This window comes from Photinus pyralis, unplaced genomic scaffold, assembly GCF_008802855.1.
Source record: "Photinus pyralis isolate 1611_PpyrPB1 unplaced genomic scaffold, Ppyr1.3 Ppyr1.4_LG10, whole genome shotgun sequence".
In the NCBI taxonomy this organism is placed as follows: Eukaryota; Metazoa; Arthropoda; class Insecta; order Coleoptera; family Lampyridae; genus Photinus; species Photinus pyralis.
In genome coordinates this window covers 18275206-18290677 of record NW_022170250.1, presented here as the reverse complement: position 1 = coordinate 18290677, position 15472 = coordinate 18275206, and the positions used below count along the sequence as shown (strand labels likewise).

Sequence of the window (15472 nt, the reverse complement as noted above, 5' to 3'; positions counted from 1 at the left end):
GAACCATTGTTGCATTAAGATCTCAGAAATGCGAGGAGGTGTAAATTTTATTGGAACCTTCGTCTGCTACAAATTTGTGAAACACTGTTGTCAGGATCCCGAGGAAATTTGCACTAAAAATTGTTGTATCAGGGTCACAGAAACCGATTTTTTTCTTAAATAATCTGTATTAAAATTTAACAATAAATTACAATATTATACTAAGATCATATACTATTTTTGAACTTAAGGCAGATGATGCTAATTGCAAGGAACAGTAAGCTCAGCACAGTCATATACGCAAACCCGTAATAAACCTGGGGCTCGGCTAGACCCCAGCCGCGTTGAAGGATGCTCATCATGCTTTGAGCAGCAACCGTCAGAGGAAAAAACGAGGCAAACACGCGCAAGACACTATGCATCGCCTCAATAGGCCAAACAATTCCCGACAGCAGCACCAGCGGCGTTGAGAGTCCCGTGACGATGTGAACGGCCGCGGTCTCGTCCTCCAAAATGCTAGAGAGCGCGAAACCTGAAACCTTGAATCACGATCGGTCGGGCAGCTTGAGGCTCTTACCGAAACTCATACCGCAAATTCCAGTGAGGAGGCTGAGCGTGAAGACCAGCACAACCGATCCTGTTAGCGTCAATCCGAAGACGGCGAACCCGCAGACCAGCAGCAGCAGGATCTGGCAGACCACGACCATGCCGTCGCAGACCAGGTGCGACACGAGCAATTCGACACCATTCACGCCCATAATCAGGGACCGCTCCAAGATTCCTTCGTTGCGCTCAATGAGCAGTGAGCAGGCGGACATCGCCGCCGAAAATGTGAAGATCAACCTGAAATGTGCGCGGTTGTTCCTCGTCTCACTGACATCTTTGATACTCACGTGAGCATTATTCCCGGACCGGAAAAGTTGGTATAGTCATCGATTGTGGTTCCGTAAATTGGTTTCCTCCACTGAAATATCAAGAACTTAGTGATACCTACGGGCTACGGTACAATAATTTTCGTTTCTTCATTGGAAGAGTGTTCCCCTCCTTTAGAAGAAAACGACTCGACTATAACATTTTTAAAGCGTCCGTAGCTCAATTGGATACGTCCCAGCTTTCTATTTCAGGTATCGTGGGTTCGAATCCCAAAGCCAATAAAATATGTTCTCCAGGAAGCCTACGCCGGTCCAAAGTGGCTGATCCAAAGTAACATCCAAGATGGTGTGCTCAAAATGGCATCCAAGATGGCGGGCTAACTGCCAAACCACTCGAGCCAAAAATGTCAAAAATAGCCCTTGTCAAACAGCCCAAAATACCCCGGGTCAACTGCAGAAGTACCCCGGGGCCAACTGCCAAAAATTGACCCGGCCCAACTACCGAAGGATTTTTCCATGGTTCCTAGAATTTTCCCAGGTCCAAGTACCCCAATACCTACTAAAGTGTTTTCCAACAACTGCAACAGAAAACAGGAATGGGCAGAAAACTAGGAACGCTAGAGATAGAGACAGAACACAAGAAACTGGATGCGCAAACACTTGTAAGAGTGATAGGTACAGTTTTGGAATTTTTGAAAGGGTTGAACAGTTTAGACATTACATACCATTGAAGGTCTACAGGGTGTTCAAACCAAAAGTTTGAATTTTTCAGTAAATTGTACGACTGGTGGACTGGTGATAGTTCGAAGAATAAGCGATCTATTTTTCTGCGTATTTAAATTCTATGGTTCAAATGGTTTTTTTTTCGAGACGATGGGAGATTACGCAACTCTAAGATCACCAATTTGCATTAAAAAAATACTTCCCGTCTGGGGTTCTTAAGGATAGCCTAGTTTTTCTTGCACACTGGAAGGACAGCGATCCTGATTGGCTTTTAAAGGAACATGGTTGACTTAATTATTAGACGTCATATGGGTTAATGAAAAAATAGGAAGGGATGGTTCCGGTAAGTTGGAGAAGGTATTCGGTTCTGGACCAACAGTTGGTGTTGCATGTATTTTGATGAACTTCATTCAAAATTTCAACGGAAACTGAGACAGAAAAGTGGATATGAAGAATTACAAATTTAGTAATGAAATCTTGGAGCACGGGAACAGGACATTGGAAACAGGAATGTAGAAATTCGGGAATCCGCTCAAAAAAGTGGGTAGAGAAATTGGTAGAGAACTGAAAACAAATGAAACTGAATGAATGAAATAGACACGGTGAAACCTGGAACGGAAAACTAGAAATAGGAACGTGAAATCAAGAATCTCGGTAGAGGAATTAGAGAGCGGGTAACTATATACCAAGGGACTGGTAGGAGCCCGGAAACGAGATACTGTTACGTAGAATTAGAAAATGGGCACACTGGACTTTGGATACTGAAGATTGGGGAGCGGGAAGGGTAAGCTGGAGACAGGAAGTGTAAACAAAAATAGAGAATGGGCACACTGAAAGATGCACACTGGTGATTTTAGAACGCCAATAGGGCATTGGAATCAAGGAAGTAAAAAACAAGAATGTAGAGAGGAATTTGCGAGCGGGTAACGGGTAAAAAATGAAACCAGGTAACGGAAACAACTTGCTGTAAGGAAGAAATAAGGAACGGGCGCACTGGAACATTCACACTGATGATGAACGCGAATAGGGCACTGGAAACAAAACAAAAACAATAAAATGGAGAGGGATTTACGAGCGGGAAACTGGAAACATATAAAACAAGGGACCGGAAAGAAATTGCTGGGAAGTAGAAATAGAGAATGGGCACACTGGTACGTGCACACTCAACATTGGGGAACGCGAATAAGGAACTGGAATCAAGAAAGCGAAAACAAAAAAGGGGAAATAGGAATTTGCGAGGGGTTAAACTAGAAACAAATGGAACAGTATACTGGAAACGAATTGCTGTAAGGTAGAAATAGAGAATGGGCACACTGGAACATGCACACTGACGATTGGGTAACGCGAATATGGAACTGGAAGCTAGAAAGTGAAAACAAAAAAGTGGAGAGATGAATTTGCGACCGGGCAACTGGAAACATAATATGGAAGAGGAGACTGGAAACAAACTGCTGTAACGTAGAAATGGTGAATGGATACACTGGAACATGCCCACTGATGATTTGGGAACGAAAATAGGGCACTGGAAACAAGAAAGCAAAACCAAGAAACTGGAGAGAGGGATTTGCGAGCGAGCAACTGGAAATAAATGTAACATGATACTGGAAACGACTTACTGTAAGGTGGAAATAGTGAGAGCACATTGAGACATGCACACTGATGGTTTGGGACTGCAAATAGGGCACTGGAAACAAGAAAACAAAAACAAGAAACTGAAGAGAGAGATTTGCGAGTGGGCAACTGGAAATAAATGGAACAGGAGACTGGAACCAAGCCGCTGTAAGGTAAAAATAGTGAATGGACACACTGGAACATGCACACTGATGATTTAGGAACGGGAATAAGGCACTGGAAACAAGAAAGCAAAAACAAGAAACTGGAGAGAGGGATTTGCGAGCGGGCAACTGGAAATAAAAGGAACATGATACTAGAAACGAATTACTGTAAAGTGGAAATAGTGAGAGCACATTGCAACATGCACACTGATGGTTTGGGAACGCAAATAGAGCACTGAAAACAAGAAAGCAAAAACAAGAAGCTGGAGAGATGGTTTTGCGAGCGGGCAACTGGAAATAAATGGAACAGGGGACTGGAACCGAGCTGCTGTAAGGTAGAAATAGTGAATGGACACACTGGAACACGCACACTGATGATTTAGGAACGGGAATAAGGCACTGGAAACAAGAAAGCAAAAACAAGAAACTGAGGAGAGGGATTTGCGAGCGGGCAACTGGAAATAAAAGGAACAGGATACTGGAAACGAATTACTGTAAGGTGGAAATAGTGAGAGCCCATTGCAACATGTACACTGATGGTTTGGGAAGGCAAATAGAGACTGGAAACAAGAAAGCAAAAACAAGAAGCTGAAGAGAGGGATTTGCGAGTGGGCAACTGGAAATAAATGGAACAGGAGACTGGAACCAAGCCGCTGTAAGGTAAAAATAGTGAATGGACACACTGGAACATGCACACTGATGATTTAGGAACGGGAATAAGGCACTGGAAACAAGAAAGCAAAAACAAGAAACTGGGGAGAGGGATTTGCGAGCGGGCAACTGGAAATAAAAGGAACAGGATACTGGAAACGAATTACTGTAAAGTGGAAATAGTGAGAGCACATTGCAACATGCACACTGATGGTTTGGGAACGCAAATAGAGCACTGAAAACAAGAAAGCAAAAACAAGAAGCTGGAGAGATGGTTTTGCGAGCGGGCAACTGGAAATAAATGGAACAGGGGACTGGAACCGAGCTGCTGTAAGGTAGAAATAGTGAAAGGACACACTGGAACATGCACACTGATGATATAAAAACGTGAATAGGGCACTGGAAACAAGACTGCAAAAACCAGAAACTGGAGAGAGGGAATTTCGAACTGGAAACTGGAACTAGGTACATGATACTGGAAGTGAAATACTGTACATAGGAATAGAAAATAGGCACACTGGAGCATGGATACTGAAAACGAGTAAACAGAGAAAAATGAGAATAAATGGGATAATATGAAGTTGGACTTGAACATTATGGACTAAAAGAGACTATAAGATTGGAAGCTAAAGACAAGTATGTGGAAGACATGGCCAAAGACTTAGGGAGCGGGAAACATCAAATTGAAGAAACAGGAAACATAAAGTTTAAAATTGGTAAGAATGGGAATTGGAAGCACAGAATTTACACAGAAAAGGGAAAATATTTTAAATAAAATTATAAAACAAAGGATGGACACAAAATACAAATCTAGAAACAGAAAACCGTAAACCAAAACCTGGACCGGTAGATACTGAACCAAAATATGAGAAGGTAGCTCGAAGACGTGTAACTGTAGAAAGAACACAGAAAAACGAGAAATCCGAAAAGAAACAATGTACAAGGAAACCGGAAGTAAAGTAGTTACAAAAACGGAACCTGGAGAACAAGTGCAGGAAGCCAGGAACCAGTAGCTGGAGACGATATACAGAAGATTGGGCGCTGGGTGCTAGACTGGAAAGTACAACCAAGAACACTGACCCCAAAAGTAGAGCCTCGAAGTTGTACACGAATTTGGAACCTGGAACGGGGTTCTCTGATACTCACCAAAATCGGTACGGAAAATGCCTTGCCGGTTTCGTGGCAGGACAGGGAATAATCGCCCAACAACTCATTCAGTGAGTCATACGTCGACTTTTTGATAAAATCTCGAATGACGCTCACTGAAACACTGCACGTCGTGAACTTCGAAGGGTTCGAGTTTACAAACCTGCGGCGTCGTTCACAATTCTGATGGTTGAGTAATTTACGTCCCAAATCTTCGGTCTGGCCAAGTTCTCCATTCGTGACTTAAGCGCCGCGCTGTAATTTCGGCTAATTATTACGGAGGCGTAGGTCTTTCCGTGGCGTAGAAGCTCGCCGGCTTCCTCTTCCGAATCAAGGTACACCTGGAAATGGAGAATTGAAGAAGAAGAAGATCATCTGAGACTGAACTCACCAGACGGACGGACCTCGTTTGCAAGTAGGTCAAATAATGGCAGCTCAAGATCGCGCTGTCGCAGTGGAGATTTCCGCACTCGGTCAGGTTGGTCTCGTGATTAACGACCGATATGTCAAAATCGTAAGGTCGATGGCCGTAGCTGACGCAAAAGAGCGCTATAATTAGAGCTGGCAGTAACACGATACTCGCCATGAGAGGAACGTTTCGGATCATCCACAGGAGGTTCTTCCACAAGATGGCCTTGAGGTGATTGTGGCTTTGATACACGTGGTGAATTCTTCTTCGTGAATGAAAGTCGGGTTTTTTCCTGGGGCTGCCAAACCTAAATCGCGGTGTGGAAACGTCGCAAAGCCCGTGCGTTCTCCAGCAGCTTGCGTCGGTCTGCAAACGGCTTAGCTTCAGGAAAGCGTCCTCGAGAGTGCGCGCCTCCAACCCTTCCAGTAGGGTACCCGGCGACTCCTCCGCGACGATGTAGCCTTCTCGCATCAATCCAATCTAAAACAACCCAGTTAGACACGCATCTCCACCTGAAACTCGTACAATGTTAGCCTGGCGCATCTCCTCGATGTAGTGCGTGGTTATCACGACGGTCACCCTCTGACTCTTGGTAATGTACACCAGGTGATTCCAGATGATTTCCCTCAAGATGGGGTCCAAACCTACCGTCGGCTCATCGAGCACCAGCAGCTCGGCGTCGTGCAAAAGCGCGACGGCGAACGACACGCGCCTCTGCTGCCCCCCGCTCAAGTTCTTCAGCTTCTCATCCAGATCGGGTATCACCAGGAGATCGGCAAGAAAGTCGAGCCTCTGCGAAATCTCGTCGGTACGCATGCCGGCGATCCATCCGAAGTACTTCATCGTCTCGCGTATCGAGAACTCCCTGTACAGCGCTATCTCCTTCAAGGGGAAGAATGAGAGGCGACAACGGTCGGTCTTCTTACCTGTGGCATGTAGGCTACACCTTGCTGTACGGTTGGAGGTCCCTCCAGAATGGTAACGGTCCCCGAATCCAGCTTAAGGAGACCGACTAGGCAGCTTATTAGCGTGGTCTTTCCGCAGCCACTTGATCCGAGCAGCCCGTATCTGCGAATGCGAGTTATTTACAAGGCGAGAAGGATCGGGATACTTACATGACTCCCTGTGGGACCACCATGTCCAACTTGTCCAACACCACCAGCGGTTTTCGTTTACTTCCGTAAGATTTGCAGGCCTGTTGCACGTAGATCGCCGGAGGCTTTGCTTTCGCGGCGGCCATTTGACTAAAAGCAGCCAGGATTGGTAATACCTCAAGCCTTGTGCGGGATAAAGCGTTAAAAAAAGTTGGCATAAGACGCTTTACAACGTTTTAAGTGTTTAAATACGTTTACGCATTGCGGCAATTTCATGGTAGTTTGTAACAGGTGATCGATTGTTTGTTAATTTTACAAATTTGGGCGAAAAGAGAACGGATCTAATATGCGAGAAAATGAAGCGCGTTAAGATAAATGTAAGACGAGTGTTCAAGCAGATAACAGTCGAAACGATAGTGTTGCCTGTTTTTAAAGCCGGGCTGACGGAGAATAAAGGACAGTATTTCTGCTATACGTTCACATGTATAAAAAAAATTGGGGTCGCTTCATCACTGGATATCGACGATTACATAAGTACAAATTTGGTGGGAGAATGGCATTCTTCACTAAATTTTTCAGGCAAGCCTACGCACGAAAACTTACAGATAGCGTGACATGAAATTCTTCTCCAAGCTTTCAATCAATCGCGTCAAATTGCATTTATAATTAAAAGTTCGAACCGGACTCAATTTAACAAATTGTTACCACGAAAGCGTTCAGGTCAAAGGTGCAAAATGCTTCATTGCGCCATATTGGGAGTGGCTAGTTACGTTAAAAAAAACAGTTTATCAATCAAACCTATATTTCATTTTCCTTATTTTTCCTTTATTTTCACGGTCAATTGCCGAATTTTTGTAGTGTCATATTCCATTTTCAAGGTTGTCAATATTAAATGATCTTCATTTTCAAGAGCATCAGCGATCAACGACGCCTTTATGTGATGTCATGTTATATTTTCAAGGTTATCAAATTCCAAAACTTGCAACCTTGGATGACCTTGAAAATAAAAGCTTACACTTCAACAAGGGACCTTGGATGACCTTGAAAGTGGAATTTGAGAACGCAAAAGTAGATCATTGACCTCTGATAACCTTAAAAATAAACCTTAAACCCCAACAATTGGGTCCTGATGACTCAAAAATAAAATATGACACCACAAAAAAGGTAATTGACCTCTATTAACCTTGAACCTTGAAGGATGGGACCATTAACCTTTGACGACTGTCTCCAAAATTGGGGTCCTTGATCTCTAATAACATTAGAAGAAAAATTGAGGTCATTGAACTCTAATATCCTTGAAAATTAACCATGACACTACAAAAATAGGATCATTAACCTCCGATGGCCTTGAAAATGGAGTATTACACAACAAAAATGGGTCATTAATCCTTGACTTTGACCTTGAAATTAAAAAGTCTTTGAGAGTAAAACGTGACTGTAAAAAATGGGTTTGATGGCGTTTGGTAGCCTTGAATGTGAAATTGACTTCAGATGACCTTGAAATCGAATAGCCTTGAGGATCACCTTGACCTACGTACCAAGGTCACCTCCACGTGGCACGCGAATTTCACGTTGACCTACATCGAGGCTATATGTTTCCGAAAACAGCACAGAAAGGTCTAGTAGAGCCTTACAGAACACTGAAGAAATGTGTATGAACCTGAAAAGGTTCAAAAAAGGGTTAGAAAGCACCAGAAATATATGAGCTTCAATTGTCCTGAAATTGTTCTTCGACGTTCTGGTTTTCGTAGTCACTCGAGGGCTTTTCATTGTAGGTTTTGGTCCTCTCTGGAGCTTAAGGAATCTCCCTATGACTTATTCGGGGATAGAAAAGTCTAAAATGTTCTAGAAAAGCACTCAAAGCTTCGGTGAAGCCTGGAAAAGACATGAAAAATTCGTGAAGCATAGAAAGCTTTGAAAAGTGCCGCTTCCCTCTTCAAAAATGTAACATACCGGGGATAATATTCAAAATAGTTTCAAATGATCCAAAAAAAATTCAAAAAACTTGATTTGAACGTTTGAACGATCTGTTAATCTGCATTTAAAAATGAAAGTTTTGGAAATATCAGCAAAGGACAAGCACGATTCAGTGATCGGAAATATTTGTTCTTGGCGTTAAATGCATTGAACGATACTTAAAAACCACATAATAATTAAGACATATAATAAAATGCGTAAACCAACTTAAATAATTGGTGTATAATTAAATTCCGGCTCGAAGGACCATGCGTGCGACTCGCACTCATTATATTGTACGTGATCTCAATCCAAATTAGCCGAGCGCGTCTGTATTCGGTAACGTTAATGTTTTTTCTCATTAATTTTTTATGTATTTTTATGTATGTTTATATTATTTACATAATAATCACATAGCTAAGTAGTATCATTGGATACGATCTCATAATTTTTTACGTTTTTTTACTACTCTCTTCCCTTTATAATTAAATCCTGAATCCGACCTCTTTCATTACGGACCTCTTTTGCAGACATCTTAAGAACCGAAGGTCACATTAGGGTCAATGGATGGAATTGGATTTCAATATGCTAACACTAGAACCTTGACGACACAAAATCAAAAATACCAAAGTATTGTAGCGAATATTCCAGAAATACCGATAGACATCGAGGCGCCATAAAGGATTAGCCATCGGCGATAAAGAGCAAAGGCGGATGTGTCACAATCTTTCCGGGAAATATGACGTGTTTTGTTCTAGAATGATCGAGACTATCAAGAACCCTCGAGTTTGCTATATAAGCAAATCGAATTTGCGTTTCAGTTCAGTTCCAATTTCGACACCGAAATAATAAATTATAAATTGTGTACATGTGAGTGATAAATAATATTTTTGTGGTTATAAATCAATTCATTTCAAGACTGTTATAAATGTATTTTTACTGATGTGTAAATAAATAAATCACGTAATTAAATTTAGAGGTTAGGAATTATTCTACAGCGATTAATGTATTACACAGCTATTATTTTGTCCACAACGTATTTAATGACACTGAGTAATACCTTCTTAACGCGAGCTGTCAAATTTCCACGGCCTTCTCCCAATCAAAACGTGGGCGTGGTACACTTCATGGTATTCTAATGAAAGGTCTAATCGAAATACATTGCTTTTGTATAAACTACAATTGTCCCGCGAGATTCTTTTTCGAGATCAGTGGGTGACAGAATCCGAGGGGGGGGGGGGATTAGTTTTATCTTTCATGGTATTCTAATTAAAGGTCTCAACGAAAGGAACGGCTTTCTACAAACTACCGCCCATTTTCGGACCCCTTATCAAAAGAAGGGGTGGGTGGAAGGGGGGGGGGGTAAAGGAACTGGTTTTATCCTTCATGGTACTCTAATGAAAGATCTCAACAAAAGGAATTAATTTCTAACAACCATAGTGCAAATATCTGCATATAGTGTCGGAGGATTTTGAATGCCCAGGATGCCTTTAAATTTTTATGTGTAAAGAGCCTCCTCCCCATCAATAGATACCAAGAAAGTATATATTATAACCCAACCATTTATTTCGCTATTTCGGTTTAAAAAAATGCGCTTGATCTGCACAAGATTTGTGCACAATTTATAATTATTTTTTCGTTCATACACTATTCTGAGGGGGTTTCCAGAAAATTGCTTATGTAATTGACATTACTTGGCGCAATTTATTTAAAATACTTAGGGTTGTAAAATTAATAAATCTTGTCGACTTCGAAAAGGGGGGCGGTGCAGGGGTTGCATAATTAAGGTGACAAATTGTTTTAAAAAAAATTTAAAAAAAACACACAATTGATATGATTATACAACGCTAAAATAGAAACTCACTTGTGTAATTCGTGTAACCCTCAAAGTCACAAAACTAACCTACAAGCTGAATGCTAATGAAGCTCTACTTAAACATTAACTAAATAATGTTCTAATCACATTCGGTTTAATTGCAAACTTCAACTACATTCGTCGGAATTTTTACAGGTTGATTTAGCCGATGGTCGTGATTGATGGGGTTGAGGTGGGGAACGATTCTCCTACAAGATTAAAGGTAGGTACCCGTTTTGTGCGAATTATTTCGGATTTCCGGTTTGTTTCTTTAATTCTGATTCTAGGCTTACAAGATCAAGTTCGCGAGAAAAGCTGCGCCTTGACTGATTGATTGACATTTGTAACCGTCGACGTAAACAATTGGGGCGGCCTTGTTCGGATCGAGGCACGCAATAAAATTTAAATAATTAAAATTAATTAATGTCGCACGGTATAGGCGCGATGTTAATCTTCTTAATCACCCCCCGAAGCAAAGTGTTAAATCTTTAGGACAGATTGACATTAGTCAAAAGTTCTATATGAAAATTGAAATTTCGCAAAACGCATTAAATAAACTTGCATTTTTTATCTCCTCTTGTTTCTGGAGTCCTGATACAAGTCGTTGAAAATTCGTTTTCGGACAACGAATTCATCAACAACAAATCATTTTTGTATTTGATCCTGATACAACTTTAAAAGGGAACGTTGTGTAAGGCATACATAATAACATGACAAGACGGTCTTCTGGTTTCCTGATAGAATTTTTAGAACTGGTTGGGTGAGAAAACCGAAGAATTGTATAAAGAAAATACAGGGGGGGGGGGTACGCGAAGTTTGTTCGAAAATGTAAGGAGAACATAATACATTGCTCTTTGTGTAAATCTTATACGCTAACTTCTAAAAAAGAAATGCCTATCAGGAGAGCATGATATATGAGAAAGTTGCTTACCACTAATTGTACACCTCTTCGCATTACTGGGATAGGTACTAATACTTCGAAGAACAAATTTAACTCCTCTCTTCTTATCCTTCTAGAAAGAAATTTGTATTAGGAGAACATAATACTATGTTTTTGTACTCTTTATTTATGCATATGCCTTCTCTCAACATTACACTACCTGTTATCACAGTAGAGCAATTTCTCAAAGATTAGGAAAGCATGCTATGAGAAAAGGTGTCGGTAAATAATGTTGATTTCTACGATTCTTGTGAAACAATTCTGAATGTGTATCAGATCATAAAATATGTACCAATAAATTTCACAGCTTCTCGCGTTCGTGTTTTTGAAAAAGGTGACCGAAAATTTCTGTAGGATTTGGACTTTTTGTAACATTTGGAAATAAAGAAAGATCCAAAGAATTTGTAGGACTTGACACTGGACGAGGAGGTGTTTTTCCATGACTATTAGTAATATTTCAACGCCTTATTATGGTTTAATCTTTTAGTAATCTACAACAATTTCTTAATAGAAAGTTCGTGTATGAGCAACACAAACACTGTCTTACATATTATGTTCTCCTGACACAAAAGTTCTTCTTGAGCATAAAAAAGCCCTTCTCTGCTAGCCACAATTTCTTATTAAAACCCAGCCTATTAAGAACAAAATCGCCTCTTGACTTACTAAATTCTCCTGATACAAGCGTTGTAAATGTTTAAGTGAAAATGAGGTCTTTTGTCCTCAAAAGACTTCCGTATCCATTACGTTATCCTGGTAACAAAAAAATCTACTTTTTCTCATAATAACCCTGTGTACTAGGAGCAAAAACACCTCCTGGCCACACTCCTGATATATTGCTTAATGTGTTGGATTGTGTTTCCAGCATGGAAAAGTTCTCATCTATTATGTTGTCCTGACAGCCCGAGAAAATGGACAATAAAAAAAGATCTCTTCATCAACCCTAGAAGGATTAAACTCATTAAACTCCTTGTTCTCCTGAAAATTTTTAATATTAACCGAAAATAAATTCTTGTTTTGATCATAGAAAGTTGTCCTAAAAGAACCTCCTTGTCGATTATACGCATAGTGATAACCACATGAACCTTGCGCGTTTTGAAACTTATTCTGTGCTCCTGATACAAAGATCAGGAGGTCATAATACGTAATAAAGCGTTTGTCATAAAATTCTGCACCCTTTTCCGTCTTTGTCATTTTCTGAAACAAAAATGACATGATTGTTATATGGAGCAGTTTCTAAGCTATCAACTTATATCAGGAGTACATGACGCAGAGGAAGCTGTTCCTGCAATCCTAATGTAATTTTCTTTAATGAAAAGTTTATATCATGAAAACACAATGCCCCAGATGTTAAGAAATTGCGTACCGATTTGCGTCTCTCCAATACCAATACAACAAACAAGGAAAGCATAATATGACAGGTATTATCAACAGATTTTTCATCTGCTTATGTGTGCTATGGACAAACTTTTATAATAACGGCGAACTTTTTATCGGGACAATATATCACAACAAAAATATCTCTTATTAAATTTAGCGTGTTATTGCGTCTCTGTAATCCTAATAAGTCACTTTAAAAGAGAAATTTTTATCAAGAGATTTTTCGCCCTCTTACATTTCTGTAATCTTGATCCCCAACGATTTTAAATAGGCATTCGAGAACATATAATGCATTGGAAGGTGTTTGTTTCTTCCATCTCTGTGATTCTGATAACAGCGATTTTTATCAGAATGGAAAATTGCGCTTAGGTTGCACCCAGTTTGGCATCTCTGACACAACAATCTTACACTGAAAATGGTGTTAGGGCAAAGTCCAAAAGCGACATTTTTATCAGGAGAATATTATATGAAAGAAGAGGTATGTCAATAATTCTTATTGTGTTTCTGGGACTCTGTAACATTTTCTAAACGTGAAATTTTGCATCGGAAGCGCGTAATACATAAGAATGTGCCTGTTACGTTTCTGTGACCTTGTAATAACATTCCCACATTTGCCTCAGGAAAACATCATGCGTGTGTGTTTTCGTGAGAAATTGTGTCACAATAACATAGCAGATGCGAACAATAAATAATGTACGTTGTGCTAATAGTACATGAGCTTGCATGAATAAATTGTACCGTAAGGACATACTACACGTGGAAGTGCTTTTCAAAGAATTTTGCACCTGTTTGTGGTTCTGTGCTCCTGATACAAGGTTTTCTAAAGAGAAATTTCTGTCATGGGACATAATGCAGTTTGTCAGGAAATACCGTACTATCTGTACCTGAGCAGAAGTACTGGAAGTTGAATTGCATTCTGCTCTCCCGATATAAGCCATTTGTATACATGGTTGACCAATATAGTGACTCACATTTTATGAGTCTCAGTGTCATAAGCGTGGACCATGTACGTACTACTGATACCAACATACGTTTCAATATCAAGAAAGCAGGACTCCACTAACATGTATCTTGAATGGTCTCTCTGTGATTTTAGCATCAGGAGAACAGAGCTAACGGAAAATTTTGATTAATTCCCTCTCCTGGCAGCCGTCTCTAGGCACGGTGCGGTGTTAAGTGAATGAAACTGTAGCAAGATATGTACTCGCGCTTCATGTTATTCTGATAAAATCTCATTTCTAGAAAATTAGTGTATACATAATTATATACCGTGAAACCAGACTCATAAACACCTTAGTCTCCTGATGCAAACCCATCTCCAGGAATGGCAAACTATTTAGTTTGTCTTTTATAGTCAGGAGGAGTATCAAATCAGCAGCTTAAAATTGTTTTATATTATGTTCTCCTAGGATTGGTTTTGTGTCAGAATCGAACAGTATTCACTATCACGTCATTATCCCAGCATTCCAACTCGTTTTTAGTTAGAACAAGGCGCCTTGAATTATGCTTTCCTGGTACGATCTCTAGGAATGGTTTTAGCATCAAGAAAGCAGAGCTAAAAGAAGATTGGGATTATTTGGGATACACTTACCGTTCGTCATGTTTCCCTGAGAGCAATTTGATTGCAAGCATTTTGTATTTACTACTTACGTTTTGGTTTCCTTTCGTAAACCACCTCTAGGCATGATTTAAATGTCAGGTGAAGATCTGTAACAAGATAAACCCATAGTCTAGTCTCCTGATAATCATTTATCTCTGGAAATGTGTGGATTCCATTAGATTACCAACTCGTTTCTAATAAATTTATTACTCTCTGTACCAGGAGAATAAGACGGAAATTCTTCTTGTATTCTGCTCTCCCGATCTAAGCCATCACTAGACATGGATTATTGTCGATGAATGAAATGTGTGGGCATGCCGAGCTAGTTCTCCACTTTCTCCCGATACCAACTTATTTCCACGAACGTAGCGTCCATACAGATATAAAGGAACATTGTCTTACGCCTTTATGTTTCTTGTTTTCCTGATCCAACGCATGGTTTTTTATTAGGGAATCTGATCTCTGGGAATATTATCCCTTAACTCCTAATGCGCATTGAGCTCTAAAATAACTGCAGAATAAAACCAAAATCTTATGTCTACGTATTCTCATGTTTTCCTGATACCAATTCAATTATAAGGATTTTCTGTCTGCATCAGAAGAAAGAACTGGAAACCCAAATCTTCCCTGCATTCTGTTTTTCGGATAGAATAGGCATAGGTTAGTGTCTCGATGTTGTAGCATGTTCTCATGGCACCAACCTATATCTAAGTGTAAATAAAAAATAATATCTTGGAAGTGTTTTAGGAGAGCAGAGATTCTGTTTTTTCTGATACTGAAAGCTTGCATGCTTGGTAAGCATGGTTTAGTGACCAGCGGGTAGAACGATATAGATTCACTACTCATGTTGTCCTGATAACATCTTTGTGATGGTGAAATTTCAAAGGGATCGATGTACCATATATCAGGAGCACATAGCGCAAGAGAAGCTGTTTATCATTTATCTTTATACCTCCTTGCGTTTCTGTAATCCTAATGAGGCGTTTTTAAGGGAAAGTTCATAAGAACGAAACACATGGGATGTGTTTCTGTGATACTAATACAACGAAATGTAAGGAAATCATAATTTAAAAGGCGTTTGTCAACCGATTTTGC

General features: G+C 40.1%; 1 protein-coding gene across 1 annotated transcript; it reads right to left on the bottom strand.

Moving 5' to 3' along the window:
* Positions 1-206: 206 nt before the first annotated feature.
* LOC116162405 (ABC transporter G family member 23-like) lies at positions 207-10580 on the bottom strand. Its single transcript, XM_031476020.1, has 10 exons — positions 10470-10580; positions 6671-6799; positions 6482-6623; positions 6081-6437; positions 5538-6035; positions 5310-5487; positions 5147-5262; positions 873-943; positions 557-822; positions 207-511 (listed from the first exon to the last, which is right to left on the bottom strand). Exons 2-10 carry the CDS (start codon positions 6793-6795, stop codon positions 207-209), a joined length of 2058 nt encoding a protein of 685 aa, XP_031331880.1. The 5' UTR covers positions 6796-6799; positions 10470-10580.
* Positions 10581-15472: the final 4892 nt, after the last annotated feature.